This window comes from Phanerochaete carnosa (assembly GCF_000300595.1).
Source record: "Phanerochaete carnosa HHB-10118-sp unplaced genomic scaffold PHACAscaffold_10, whole genome shotgun sequence".
Classification (NCBI taxonomy): domain Eukaryota; kingdom Fungi; phylum Basidiomycota; class Agaricomycetes; order Polyporales; family Phanerochaetaceae; genus Phanerochaete; species Phanerochaete carnosa.
Window position 1 is genome coordinate 1,098,725 of NW_006767637.1, and position 15,132 is coordinate 1,113,856.

Sequence of the window (15,132 nt, forward strand, 5' to 3'; positions counted from 1 at the left end):
CTCAAAGCCCGGGCTTGGGCTGTGGCGACGTCGAGCCGAGCCCTGAGCCCGAGCCGAGCCTGAGCCCGGCCCAAGCCGTGGGCTTAAGCCCGGGCTTGCCAAGCTTAGGATAAGTATTTGTATGCTACAAAAGTGAGCATATTTGCATGTGATAGGCTACTATTGCATGTACTCACCGTACTTCAGCCTCCAGAGGGCATGCGACCGCGCTACGAGCCATGTTATGACAAGGTTCGCGAAGGGGCGCCTACGGAGAACGCCAGGCGGCGGCGCACAATCGCGCTTAGTCACACTAGCAGGGATCGCCTCGTCTGGTAAGTCAACGTTTTGTCTCATATGCATATATAAAGTCGTTCTTACCATGTTTTGAGCCCAGGGAACGGCAACACATTTGGTGCACCCAAGCCTGGGCTTTCGGGCCGGGCTCAGGCTTGACTTCATCTCAAGCCCAGGCCTGGCTTGGGTCAGGCTTTTTTGGGCCGGGCTTGACGGGCTTGTGGGCTTTGAGCCGAGCCCGCACATCACTAACCGGATCGTTCGTCAGAGCGTCATGGTATGCTGGGTCAGCTTGCAGCGCCGGATTAGAGGCTATATCGAGGACATCACGGCCACCGTCTTCGCCTTCATTGTCATTGTCGTCGTCGTTGTCACTGACATCGCTGGAATCTTGCTGCTTTTGTCGATCGGCAGCCGGAAGCTTAGTCAGCATCTTGAGCCCTGCTTTCACTGCTATATTTATAATATGCGGGAAGCATCTGTGTGAGAAGTACTTAGTGTTTGAAAGTCGCAGTTTCATATCAGAATATCTTACCGTATGCGATTTCCCTCGTGGTGGAATGGGATGCCATCTCGGCAGAGCAGCCGCTCGAGCTCACGCATCATGGTGTCATTATTCGACGCATTGTCTAGTGTTATCTGACCAATCTGAATCAAGATAATCTCAGTAACTCAATATCAAGTTGAAATATTATGCTTACTTTGTGTGAGATGCCATACTCAGTGAGAATACTGTAGAAGACTGTGGCCAGATTGACACCGGTATGATTCTCTGGCACCGCACGAAACGCGATTAGACGAGAACGGATGACGAGGTTTCCATTTTCGTCTTTTGCAGCATAATGTGCAGTGACAGCCATAAATCCGAGGAGCTTTAAGTTGCTCCAAAGGTCGGATGTGTATGAGATTCGTCCTACACTTCTCCATCAGCAAAAAAATCGGCGGCATATATAGCCTGGGCAGCCCTGGCAAAGCTAACCTCGCTTACAAAGGTAACCATTCTGGGAACAAGTATATCAATGTAGATATAGCACCGGTTTGCTTTATCAAACATACTGTTATGATGGGCATGGTGGCGTGGGATATCATTTCCTTTTTTCGTCTCTGACTCTAGTTTAGTAGTACAGCCTTCGTCGACTCATAGAGCGCAGCTCCACTGACTCACCCGCAGTCCCTTTGACTAGTAGACTAGTCCTTAGGTTAGGATGAGCAGTAGTATATATACCCCGCGCATGTACAGTAGAACTTCAGCTTTCAGCTCTTTCGTATATTCACATTTCTTTATTCTGCTCTAACCTCATCTGCGGATAAGGCGATCAGACAAGCTTCAGGCTTGCTAAGAAACCTCTGTCATAACATTAGCTGAAAGCTTCTCAACAAGGCGGACCTAAGACAGGTCTACGCCACGAAGAATAGTCAAGACGACTACTCCACAAGCAACTGGGGTGAACGATTGCGCCACAGCAGCACACAGACATAACTTTAGGCCTGACAATAGGCACGACTACCATCGATACGACGAAGAACATTGGAGACGTTGTTTTCAACAACTCTGCCCCAACCGATACTACGCATATCAAGGAACAGTATGAGTACCACAAGGACTCGTCCTCTGCGACCCAGCACAAGAAGAATTCATTTGAGAAAGGGACAGGCTTAACGAAGAAGCCAGGCTTAGAGAAGAACAAGCCCAACAAGCAACTCAACTATCCGCTAGCGTACCACCATCCAGACCACAGACACCACACCCATACGATCAATCTCGCAGACATAGCCGAGCACCCAGCAGGGCAGAAACCTCTACCTCTATCGAAGTAGACGACGAAACACCCGAAGTACAAGGATCACTTCAGGTACCAGAAATCAGACTCGAACCATTCGATATTCCCTTCCCGAATCTCGACGTACCTATCCCACCTGAACGACAGGAAGAAATATACGAAGTTACCAGACAACTTCAGACACCCTCCACGGTGACAGACACAAATACTCTCATGCGAGAAATGATTGAGGCACTTCAAAAAGCAAACAAACATGCCTCTACTCCGAAGCCTCAAAAGTTCGATGGCACGCAGCGAATTCAAGACTTCCTGAAAGACTGCGACATCTACTTTAAAGGCAAAGACACAACCAAGGATGCAAAGAAAATTCTCTTTGTACTCAACAACACCGAGAAGAAGTCACATGACTGGTGTCGTACCAAGTTTGACGAATATGAAGCCAGCACAACTTGGCCCACATGGACCAAATTCAAGGAAGACTTCGCCAAAGCCTTTCAGAAGGTGGACAGCGAAGTTGACGCTATCGTAAAACTTGACAGAATAATGCAGTCAGACTTCGACTCAGTCAATGACTACAACGTCGAATTTAACCGACTCGTCAAAGAAGCCAAGTACAACAACCCAAGCACAGACACCTACCTCCAACGTACCTATACAGGAGGACTCAAATCCGTCCTTGCAAAGACTCTCATCCAACGAGAGAAGAAGCCAACTACACTCCAAGGATGGCAAGAAGAAGCACTCAAGCTGGACAACGCAGAAATAGAATGGGACAAGCTCAGACGAGGAAGACAAAGGGGAAGGATCGACAAAACTACCTCTCACTCAGGAGGAAATGGAGGAGGAGGAAGAACTCAGGAACGCGACCCCGATGCCATGGACATCGACGCCGTTTCCCGAGACCAAACACGCTGAGAAGGACGATGCTTCAATTGCGAAGGCAAAGGACATATTGCCAGAAATTGTCCTTCGCCCAAGAAACCCCAGCAACGCGACCAACAAGGAAGATACCAACCCAATCGCTTGCAACAAGGCAACCGTCCTCAGACAAACCAGAAATCAGGACAATGGAATAAAGGAAATTCCACCAATGTCCGCACTACAACGGTCAGAGAGGAACCCAACCTCATTGATCTCGACAACGAACCTAGAGATTTGGTCAAAGAAGTAACCAAACTATCTCAAGAAGATGCTAAGGATCTCTTCGCCCGTTATCTCGAAGCTAATCCGGATTTTCATGTCTGAGGGTTGCCCCAACGTCAACACCTCTTAGAATATCAATCTCCTCTGTATTAATTGCCGATATGCAATCAAAATCGATGTGTATTCCCATCCAAATCAGAGCAAAAGAAACCGTTGGAAAAGTTCTTGCACTAGTCGACTCAGGAGCACAAGGCAAATTTATCAATCGAAGAACAGTCCAGGAGCTAGGACTACAAGAGAAACCTTTGAAAAAACCAATCAAAGTATTCAATGTCAACGGAACCCCGAACGAATTGGGGTTTATTCGCAACGAAGTCGAAATCGACATGAACGTGGGAAACCAACCTACCAAAGAAAGGTTGTTAGTTACCCAATTAGGCAAACAAGACATCATCCTCGGCATGGACTGGTTACAAGAAAGAAACCCATCCATCAACTGGAACAAAGGCACTCTAGACTTCTCAAAAAGAATTCAAAAATGCGAAATCGAGGAATTACCAGATAATGAAGGAAAAAACATCAACGCTCTTCCATCCAACGACTCAGCACTCCTTAGAGAAGAAACAGAATTTGCGGTCACTATCTCGGAAGGAGGACAAATACCCACTAGAGGAACAGATGAAGCCGCAGGACTTGATCTCTATGCAAGCGAAGACCAGATAATACCACCTCAATCTTGCATGCTTATCAAAACAGGGCTAAGCGCTCAAGTTCCTGAAGGAACCTATGGACGAATCGCACCAAGAAGCGGACTAGCAGTCAAGGGAATCGACGTAGGAGCAGGAGTAATCGACAGGGACTATACAGGAGAAATCCGCATACTCCTCATCAACTCCGGGATCGAAGAACACAAAGTGATCAAAGGAGATCGAGTGGCGCAACTAGTACTCGAACGAATCTCTATGGCAAAACCCAAACAAGTCGAAACCTTACCGGGAACTGAACGAGAATCAAAAGGGTTTGGGTCTACCGACACCAAAACAATACAAGAAGCCAGACCAGAAGAAATAGCTCGACACGTACTACATCTTCTCAGAAAAGGAGCACCTCTGGACCGGTCTATACACATCGCCTCGATAGTCGCCTCAGAACCCATCCTACAAGCCGAACAATGCGAAGAAGGAGACTACATCCTCGCATACACCCAAGGAGATTCCTTCGCATACACCATGTGCACCGAACCAGATGAAATGGCCAAAGCATAGCATCTTTATAGATTAACGCAAAAATCAACCCGGCAATGGCAATGGCACAACAGGCAACGGAGAATACAAAAAATGAACTACCAACCGCTTATCAAGACTATCAAGACGTCTTTGAAAAGCAAGCAGCCGAACGGTTTCCAGAATCAAGACCATACGACCATGCCATCGACCTGAAACCAGATTTCATCCCTAAAGATTGCAAGGTCTATCTGTTATCTCCATTAGAACAACAGAAACTCGACGAATTCCTCGATGAGAATATGCGAAAAGGCTACATACGACCATCAAAATCACCAATGGCCTCACCATTTTTCTTCGTAGGAAAGAAAGACGGAACGCTACGACCATGCCAAGACTACCGGTATTTGAACGATGGCACTATCAAAAATGCATACCCACTTCCTCTCATCTCAGACCTTGTCGATCAACTCAAAGGATCCAGCATATTCACTAAGCTTGATCTACGAGCAGGATACAACAACGTACGAATCAAAGATGGAGATCAATGGAAAGCAGCCTTCAAAACGAACAGAGGACTATTCAAACCAACGGTCATGTTCTTTGGACTATGCAACTCTCCGGCAACGTTCCAAGCAATGATGAATGACCTATTCCGTGATATGGTCAACGAAGGATGGCTAGTCATATATATGGATGACATGCTTATTCATTCATCCAATCAAGATGAACATAGAAAGCAAACACGAAGAATCCTTCAAAGACTCCGCGACAATGATCTTTTCCTCAAACTTGAGAAATGCACCTTTGATGCATGGCAAGTCGAATTCCTTGGAGCACTTGTATCACACAACCAAGTTGCCATGGACCCAGTCAAAATCAAAGGAATATTGGACTGGCCGATACCGACTACCGTCAAACAAGTTCGAGGATTTCTAGGATTCGGCAATTTCTATCGACGCTTCATCGACCACTATTCAGACATTGCAAAACCGCTCAATGAACTCACCAAGAAAGACAAGCCGTTCAATTGGACAGACGAATGTCAGAAAGCCTTCGAGACGCTGAAACAGCGATTTACATCAGCACCTCTTCTATTAATGCCGGACGCCACAAAGCCATTCCTCATTGAAGCAGATGCATCACTTTTCACAACAGCAGCAGTACTCCGACAACAAGATATCAACGGAGATTGGCTACCAGTCGCCTACCTGTCCCAATCCTTCAACCCAGCAGAACGCAACTACGAAATCTATGATAGGGAATTACTGGCAATAGTACAAGCGCTCGAAGCGTGGCGCCACTACCTAGAAGGAAACCCAAGCGCCACGAAGATCCTCACCGATCACAAGAACCTCACGTACTTCCGATCTCCACAATGATTGAATAGACGACAAGCAAGATGGCAACTATTCATGTCCCAGTTCAATTATGAACTTGAACACCATGCAGGCACCAGACTCATCCAAGCGGACGCCATGACAAGAGCCTCTGCACCAGCTGATGCGAAATTCGACAATACAGAAGAAGTGTTACTACCTGAAGACAAATTCGTCGCCACAATCCTCCTACCAGACTCATTATTCACCGAAGAAGCAATCATTTCTGACATCGAAATCGAAACGCCCACTTCTAGCGTGGATTATAAATTGGCAGAAGACATTCAAAAACATCTTACATATGACGACATTGCTGAACAAGTCTGATCAGCACGACTAGGAAAAACAGACGCATTTCCTTTCAAGTCAAACACGGATCAATGGGAAGAAAGAGACGGACTACTCTTTTATAAGGAACGATGCTACATACCAGCAAATCAAGCACTACGACGCCACATCGTATCCTCCTACCATGATTCCCCTGGAGCTGGACACCCTGGACAATGGAAAACAGGAGAACTCATCCGACGCGAATATTTTTGGCCAAGCATGCAAACCTTCATCTCAAATTACGTCCGAGGTTGCGCAAAATGCCAGCAAATGAAAATTAATCATCAGCCAACTATCCCACCTCTCCAACCGATCAAATCTACTCGACGGGACCGTCCATTCGCGTTCACAACCTGCGACTTCATCACACACCTCCCGGCGTCTCACAGATATAATGCTCAAATGGTCATGGTAAACCATGATTCTACAAAGGGGGTAATTCTTTGCCCTTGCACGGAAAAGATAGACGCGCTAGGCACAGCCAAACTCTACTATCAATATGTCTACCAAAGATTTGGACTACCAGACGTCTTTCTCACGGACCGGGGTCCGCAATTCGACTCCCAAGTCATGAGAGAATTGTGGAAGCTAACCGGAGTACAAGGACGAATGAGCACCGCATACCATCCTCAGACCGACGGTCAAACGGAACGAGCCAATCAAGAGGTAGAAGCGTACATCAGAATTTTCTGCCAGAACAATCCGCACAGCTGGGCACAGCTTCTTCCTGATATGGAAGTGGCGTTCAACAATCGAGAACACAGCGCCACAAAGCATTCGCCATTCTATCTCATGTATGGCTCACACCCAAGGATCATCCTCACAGCCTTTCCCAAGACTAAGGTTCCATCCATACAACAATGGCTTCTAGAACGGACTCGCGCACATGAAGAGGCCCACGCTGCCTTAGACCAAGCACAGCATCGCATGGCCTCAAGAGCTTACAGGAAGTTTTCACCGTTTCTGAAAGGTCAGAAGGTCTGGCTTGAAATGACAAACTTCCAAGATGGTTATTCCTTCAAGAAACTTGCACCCAAACATCAGGGACCATTCAGAATCAAAGAGGTTCTAGGACCTTTGGTATACAAACTCGATCTTCGAGGACAGCGAAAACTTCATGATGTCTTCCACGCCTCGCTTCTCACCCCATATCATGAAACCGAGCAGCACGGCCCCAATTTTATAGAACAGCCTCCAGAGATCATCGACGGCCATGAAGAACATGAAGTCAAGGCGATACTCAATCACAAGACATCCTATGGCTATGTCCAATACCTAGTCAAGTGGAAAGAACAGCCACAAGCAGAGAACTCCTGGGAACCCAAGTCCCATCTAAAGAATGCCCAAGATATTCTGAACGCGTATAAAAGAAGGCATAATCTGCCTATTCGTTCTCCAGCCAAGACAACCCCAGTCGCAGCTACAACAAGTTTCAAGTCTCCAAACCAGCCTCGCCTCTCTACGAAACAATGTCTTCCACCCTCGCCACCATTTTCGAGCGCGTCCCCGTCTCCACCCTCACTGAATCCACCTCGCAAATTCGCATCCGCAGCCCGTCTTCCATTGAACTCTCCAACGCCCAGCACGCATACGATGCCGACGTCTCCAACAACAACCTCGTCCCATCCCGTGCACCCACTCCAGACTCACACAAAAGCACCATCCCCGTCGACGAGCACTCTGAGTCCCACTGGGACTGGAGCGGCGCCAGTGCAGAAGAAAACGAACGAAGATACCGCGAAACCACTTACCTCCAGCGGATCACCAAAATTCGCAACGACTACAGTGCCTGCGAGCTCCTCTCGCAACTTGCCGAGGAAGAGGACAATGCCACGAAGATATTTGCAAGGACTGTCACAAGTTTCCACGCCCTCAACGAACATTTTACCGACACTCATCGCGACGCTGCAAACTTGGTGCACATCAACGACGAAGGGCTTGCAAGGCTCAGGATGCAAATTGGGAGGACAGATACAGAGCATCTAGAGGCATGGAGAGATTTCGCCAATTATTCTGAAACACACCCATCGGCATCTCGCATCGTCAACACTGCTCATCGCTATCAATTCGGGCCCTCAATCCATTTCTCCTACCTATTCAACGACTTCGAGCCCATGCCCAACCCGACGCCGACCTACTCTCGACCCCTCTCCGAATGCCTCACTTCTTCGTCATCCAGCCAGTCCTTTCTATCGGCCAGCCAGTCCTTTCGGGCATTTCGAGACCAGCCATCCTCTTCGCAGGAGTCGCCGTCACCCCCATTGTATGAGTCCAACCGCAACATCTCCACCAAGAAGTCGGTCCGCTTCGTCTCCCACGACAAATCCCTCGACGTCGTCGATCCCGGCTGGACATCTTCGAGCGCGCTCTCGGATTGGACGACTCCTGCAAAGGTTTCGAAGAGGCAGCTCAAGCGCGAACGCCGCCGCCGCAGCAAACAATCCAAGTCACTCATAATTGCCAAGAAAGCTCTCGAGGACGCAGTCGCGCGAGTTTAGGAGGAGATCTGGGCTCTCAACTAATTTCGATCGTTGCTCGAAGGTAGATTAGGGGGTAATGTTATGATGGGCATGGTGGCGTGGGATATCATTTCCTTTTTTCGTCTCTGACTCTAGTTTAGTAGTACAGCCTTCGTCGACTCATAGAGCGCAGCTCCACTGACTCACCCGCAGTCCCTTTGACTAGTAGACTAGTCCTTAGGTTAGGATGAGCAGTAGTATATATACCCCGCGCATGTACAGTAGAACTTCAGCTTTCAGCTCTTTCGTATATTCACGTTTCTTTATTCTGCTCTAACCTCATCTGCGGATAAGGCGATCAGACAAGCTTCAGGCTTGCTAAGAAACCTCTGTCATAACACATACCAGCCTGGGATCCTTTAGCATGCATAGCATGCTGGCGAGGTTGGTATGGGCTGGCAAGGCATTACCAGCGAGCGCCAGTCTGGGTGTCCTTTACAATACGGCTCGCAATAATTCATTGAATATTCCAATATATTGGGAGCTACCTCGCACACAATAATTCAGGACAAAGAACAATATATTTGCAAAGCTACAGCAAGTCCATGGGTGCGGGCAGGTATTATAAACATGTCAGTGATGTCAAACAGTCGAAGCGGCCACGTGCTGCCACCGCATGTCGCCGCCGCATGTGTCACTCGCACTCTAAGCGTTTGATGATGAGCAGCCCTCGCAGTGGTGCACGTTGTGTGGGGATCGAATCCTGATCGCGCATGTGAGCGTCCATCACGTGGGAGCCTACAGATTGCGATGCATACAGCGGATGCATTGCGCATATCATGAGGTGCTGCCACGCGTATTGGTGCCAGCGTGCCCACCATTTTGATAGGTGCGCCAGGCAGCACCAGGTGTTGGAATGTCCTAGTCGTCCTGCTTGTTAGCTCCATTTGATAGAGAAAGTGTGCACCTGAGAGCACGCACCTCACAAGTTGTTCCTTGCTACCATGTTCTATGCGCGCACAGCTAAGCCTGAGTGCTGATTATAAAGCTCCATGAGTGAACAACACAACGAATGAGCTACACAGTTACGGCGTACATTAGGTGTCATAATATGTTTGAGAAACAGCTTATCAGATGAGAAAATATGTTTAACGAGGATCTGTGCATGAGACAATGGATAAAAAAGTGCATATATGTGGGCCACACACCTTATATGAGCCTGTGTAAGCAAGAATGGGGGGTGGGAGCCGACATTGCGGCTACCATATATGCGGTCAGTTAACCGTACTGTCAGTGAGAATACTGAAGCTGCAAGCTAGGCATAGTATATACACTGTCTGCAGCGAATGCCCCGAGCACTACTGCAGGTGCAATGCTGAGCACAGCAGCGCTCTTGCCATTGAACGTACGGGTCCAACCAATGAGAGCAGACCACTGCTTGCCATGCCGCCCGCGAGATTTGCGCCGTTCAGTTATCTCGGTGGGCACATGAAAAATTGTGTTAGCAGCAAGAGAAAAACACACACAGCACGAAAGGAAGAAGAAACGCACCCCGATCAGCCACGAGTTGTCAGTGAGCGCATACATTGAGGCCGTACAGATGCAAGCGCCCACAATTGAGTCCCAAAAACGGCGTCGAGCAGTTCGTAGGCACTGTATGTGGTATGGTGATGGTGGCGGCAGTGACAGTCTGAGTGGTACAGAGGCAGGAAAGGGGGAGGCATTCGCCTGACGAGACCTGTGGCATGGTGGTGGGGAAGTAAGAGGTACAGAGCGACCAGTGCCCTCTATATAAATCAAAATATAAAAGGAAATACATTAAAAATGAATTTAGGGGAGGTCAAACGAACCTTTGACTTGTCTTTGAAGAGTCGACATAGAGGCGAAGGCTGATGAAAGTCACGTCTTGGAAGATGGCGCATGTGACATTACGTCACCACCGAGATCTGGGACGAGCAGGTCATGTCATGTCTAGTGATATCATGATGGGAACGGAATGATATTGACATACTGGTCTGGGCTGAGATTGCATTGCATTACCAGCCTGGTATCGCCTGTCCTTGCATTGCCAGCATCCACCAGACTGTTAGGCGCTTGTATAGTAACCCTTCTCTGATCTATGACCGATTTTTTTGCTGATGGCTGTATCACAAGTCAGAAGTCCATTGGTCATGGTATACTAGAAGAGTCATACCTTCAACTCCTCAATAACTTCGCCAAAATCAACTTTGCAGCACTCCTTGATCAACTGCGTAAGAAAGGTACGATGCGGAATGTCTATATTGTGCAGATGATCGCTTGCATACAGAATGAGGTCTTGAAACTCAGGGCACCCAACAATGTTGATGGGCTGCATGTTAAGCAATATTAAACAGTTAATATGAGCCTATTTATCAGAGGAGAAGAACATACCTGGTCACTGACGACTACAAACTGCACAAGCTTGTCCTGAAATGTTTTCACACAGAAAGCTTCGCAAGCGTCATCCCTTGAGCTCTCCTTTGAGGTGGCAGGCAGTGTATCCCATCCCTTGAGCTTCCCTCATATTACAGTCAACCAATACTCGTCTGCATGATTCTTTGTAAGATGGCAACAAATGGAGCCGGTAATGCCGTTAGCATTTTTCCACACCCTCCAGGTTGTTCTGAACATGCTTCGTAGTTAGCCATGGTGAATATTCATGGAGTAGTGAGTTACTTACTTGCACAATCGACATCTGACAAACGACGACGTCAAGTGATGCTTCGACGGAGGTGGGTAGGGTGGAACATCACTGTTGGAATCAAAGCCAACCCCGGGAGTGAAATTTGGGGGTGGCTCCTTTAATTCAGTGGGATACATATGGAACCAGATGTTGGATGCCAGGTACGAGCTGTCAGTCTCGCTGCGCGATGCACCCAGCAGCGAGCCAAACCAAAGCTCAGGTCTTTCGGGTACTGCGGCACTTGGCCCTTGCGATTGCAAAAGCGGGAGAGCTACTGATGGCAACAGGCATGGCCCCACACCGGGTACAATGGAAGTGCTGAGAGGTAGAGAGTGAAATGGTTTATCAGTGGGATGTGTACACCTTGGTGGTGCCACTGCAGAGTCGTTGCGCCCATGTTTACGCTTTGCCAGAGGTTGAGTCAAAGACGCAACTGATGCCGGTACTACGAGGGAAGCCAGATTTGGAAGAGGGAGTGCATGATGATCAGTGTGAAGGCGCAAAGACTGTAGCAGCTGTGAGGTGTCAGAGGAAGGGTAAGGTATGTGGCCCAAGCGCACAGAAGAAGCAGACAAGGAACCATGAGAGGAACCCTCTGCTTGCTGATTCCATGAAGAGGCATCGCACAGAGGGTGGTATGAACGTTCCATGGAGAGCACACAGCAATGGGCTGCTTGGGCATTGTAGATATATTCGCAAAAATGAAATTCCTCAAGGGACTGACATGTTGCCTGGCTTTGTGGCCAAGGGTTTAAACACTCACTGTACCTGTTCTGCATAATTCCTAAGCTCAGTTTGAGAAGGTTATGTCTTCGCCACAGGGGCAAGCTATCACAGCAGTGACAGAGATCTCAAGGAACTCATTTCAGACAGCACTATTTACATGATTAAGTAGCGTTACTGTGGCAACAGGTCTATAAAACACTTGATTTTCCGCCACTAGTGCAAAGGCAAGACATACCTGGGGAATAAATCGAGACACTACAGATACCGCAATGCGTGTGTGACGCATCTTGGTGGGACTTGTGTGTGACCGTGGTCAGGCATCAGTGTGATGACATACGCCCTACTGTTGGCATTCTCCGAACAGATTGCATCGAGCTCGGCTCGAGATCCATCCGTCTTGATTGGATATCATCCATCAAGACGGACCGGATTTCATCTCAAAATATCTCGAATCCAGGACCCCTGACATTAGGCGGAGGGGCCTGAGGACAATCCGTATTCAAAACGGGGTCTCGGGACCCCCCATGCCTGAGGCAATCCTCATCCAAAACCAGGCTTGGACCCGGAGGTGCCAGAGAAATAATTCGTGCCGTGCCAGCGGCCGCTCTACAAGGCCTAAGGACCGTTCGTATACAGATTTTTGGGACATGCTGGTCACTCCATTTAGCTGATGCCCAAGGTCTTTGAGACACTTTTCTTGTCAACATCAGTAGCCTTTCCATATCTAGTGCGGTATTTAATACAAAGTGCACCTCAATCAGGAATCGTTCTCGTGGCTATTCAGACCGCACCACTGTCCGCGTTTGTCTACGATTGGCAAGTAAGGATAAAGAATGCAAGCGAGAGCACAAATAAAATATATTCTTCCTGTGTCTACACAATCGTATGCTACTTGACATCTATTGTCCAATATAGTTGTGCACATGTATAACGAGCCCTCAAGCCCAATCAGTTCCGTGCCGTTCATCCGTGTGTCGTCTCGATGCAGATACTCTTGTTCCTTCATGCCTCATCTAATTATTTGTTGTGCACCCTTCCTGGTGAAGTCAGCATTGCAAAAAAAAGTGCTATGTAAGCTAAACGCTACCCTCTACTGTTTCAAGATCACTGAAGCTACCATAAAGGTCCTCAACACTTCCCAGAAGCAAGGGGAGAAGAGACCAGCAGTGGTAGCAGCAGAAGATAGTGGCAAAGGCAAAGCAGGAACCTAGTTTATTATACATAGAGATGTTACTTGCACTTACAGGGTGCCTTTAGATGCAAAATGGCGCGAATTATTGAAGATGTAGAGGCTTGGTGCCTAATCTGCATCTAAATCCGGCCATTGGGCCAGGGCCGGAGGAAAATCTGTACCTTTTTGAGCCAGAGGGCCAAAATTTTGTGCGGATAAAAAGGTTGGGTCAGGTGAAAATCAGGATCAGGCCTCTCCACCCAATGTCAGGGGTCCTTCGAATCTGCGGCAACACTAACGAGTCGTAAGCGCACATTTCAACACATCACGTGATCGTAACAGACAATATCTGTTTTGGGCCAGATGCCTTGCACCGTGCACAGCGTTGATTCCGTCCAAACTGACCCATCTTCAGATTACCCAGGTATGCATAAGGGCAAGCATCGGCAGACACTGGCGAGACGAATGCGAAGATTGCTAATGCTCAATACCTTGTCTATCATGATGTCGCTGACCGACCGCGTAGTACTGTTAGCTCTCCTAATTATTGTCGACCCCTTTATCCTTTGAACCTGCCCCTCTATTTGCGCGGATGGCATCTCAAACCTCCAGTCTTGAGTGGATCCAATTGGCAACCCACAGCCTTCCTGCACAGTATCTGACATATCAAGCCTGGAATACTTCACGTTCTTGAACTCGTGTTGATGTGGACTCGCGTCAACACACCACGAGGGATACTGCGTGGATCTAATCAGAAGGCGGCGCTGACGAGGTCTGGCGACTAAGCATTAGCTTGTTCAGCTAGCCCAATTAACCAAGTGTATTTAGTGATTTTATACTAGAGTACAAACAAAGGCTTACCTAGCCCAATTAACCAAGAGGTTGAGATGGGGCTAGGTAGCGACAAAGAGGCTCCTTATATACTAGTTAGGCTGCGCACAGACCAGGCATTACATAAGCGATTGTGCTACGGCGGCTGCTAGTGTCTAGGAGACTTTGACGGAGAAGTGAGGGCCGGTGTGTCATAGCTTATGACGTTGTCGGGCCGATGGGGATGGGATGTCCGTTGCCGATTGGACTCGGGAGCTGGTGTGTCGTAGCGCATGACGTTGTCGGGCCGACAGGAATGGGATGTCCGTTGCCGATTGGAGTGCAGCTGTTACCAAGGAAGCGTGATGCGGTGACGAGACGGCGGCGATACAGGCGCGTTTGATGCGCTGATGCATGCTCGTCGGTGATGCGCTCTCCAGTTGTTTGGCGTGCGGTTAGGACTTGTAAACTGGCGCCAATGCGCCGACGACGTTTTGGAGGGTCGTACAAATGTAGGATAAATCGTAGAAAATGGAAAAATAATAGGAGGCCGGGGGCTATGCCCACGACACGTGTCTCGCCTTTTTGGAACAAAAACCAGAGCATCCTTTCTGTAAATTATGAGGTCTGTTTTTTAAGTTTTGCGCGAGATATGTTCTATTTCAAGGTATCTTCATGTTCCATTCTCATCTCAGACGCCTTTAAACTTCAAAACATCTTTGGCAGATCGACCGCCATTGTTTTGAAACTGTACTAGTGCTATACAGACTTGTGTAAGTGCCGAGGAATGTTCATTATGCCCATAGTAATTACATCCCACGCTCCCCCCAGAATGGGCATGCCATTGGCCATCTGTCTAATGCGACAACCTTGATTGCTACAGCCCAAAGCACATATAAAGTCCTATAACTTGTGTTCCCCAGCCCAACGTCGAAGACTTTCCTCGCATCGCTAGCCCTGACATCGATACTACATTGTTAGTAATTCTGCCGTGCCTGCACAGCTTGCTACAATGACATGACACTTCTTAGGTCTGTTGTTGTCTTGTAGGAACGCAATGTCCAAAGCTACTGCTGAGGGGAGTATTACCTGCAATCCTCCGAATCTGATACTCACATTTCGCATCAATG

At 48.2% G+C, this 15,132-nt stretch overlaps 2 protein-coding genes across 2 annotated transcripts in view; one reads left to right on the forward strand and one right to left on the reverse strand.

Moving 5' to 3' along the window:
• PHACADRAFT_103191 (uncharacterized protein) overlaps positions 1 to 915 on the reverse strand; it is a gene marked incomplete at both ends in the record, with an annotated part of 2,809 nt that extends 1,894 nt beyond the window's left edge. The window contains one exon of the mRNA XM_007400250.1: positions 812 to 915. Within this exon, the coding sequence (XP_007400312.1) occupies positions 812 to 915 (104 nt within the window). The remainder of the gene's footprint in view (positions 1 to 811) is intronic.
• Positions 916 to 9,151: 8,236 nt separating this feature from the next.
• Positions 9,152 to 9,363, forward strand: PHACADRAFT_263158 (uncharacterized protein). Its single transcript, XM_007400251.1, has one exon. It carries the CDS (start codon positions 9,197 to 9,199, stop codon positions 9,356 to 9,358), a length of 162 nt encoding a protein of 53 aa, XP_007400313.1. The 5' UTR covers positions 9,152 to 9,196; the 3' UTR covers positions 9,359 to 9,363.
• Positions 9,364 to 15,132: the final 5,769 nt, after the last annotated feature.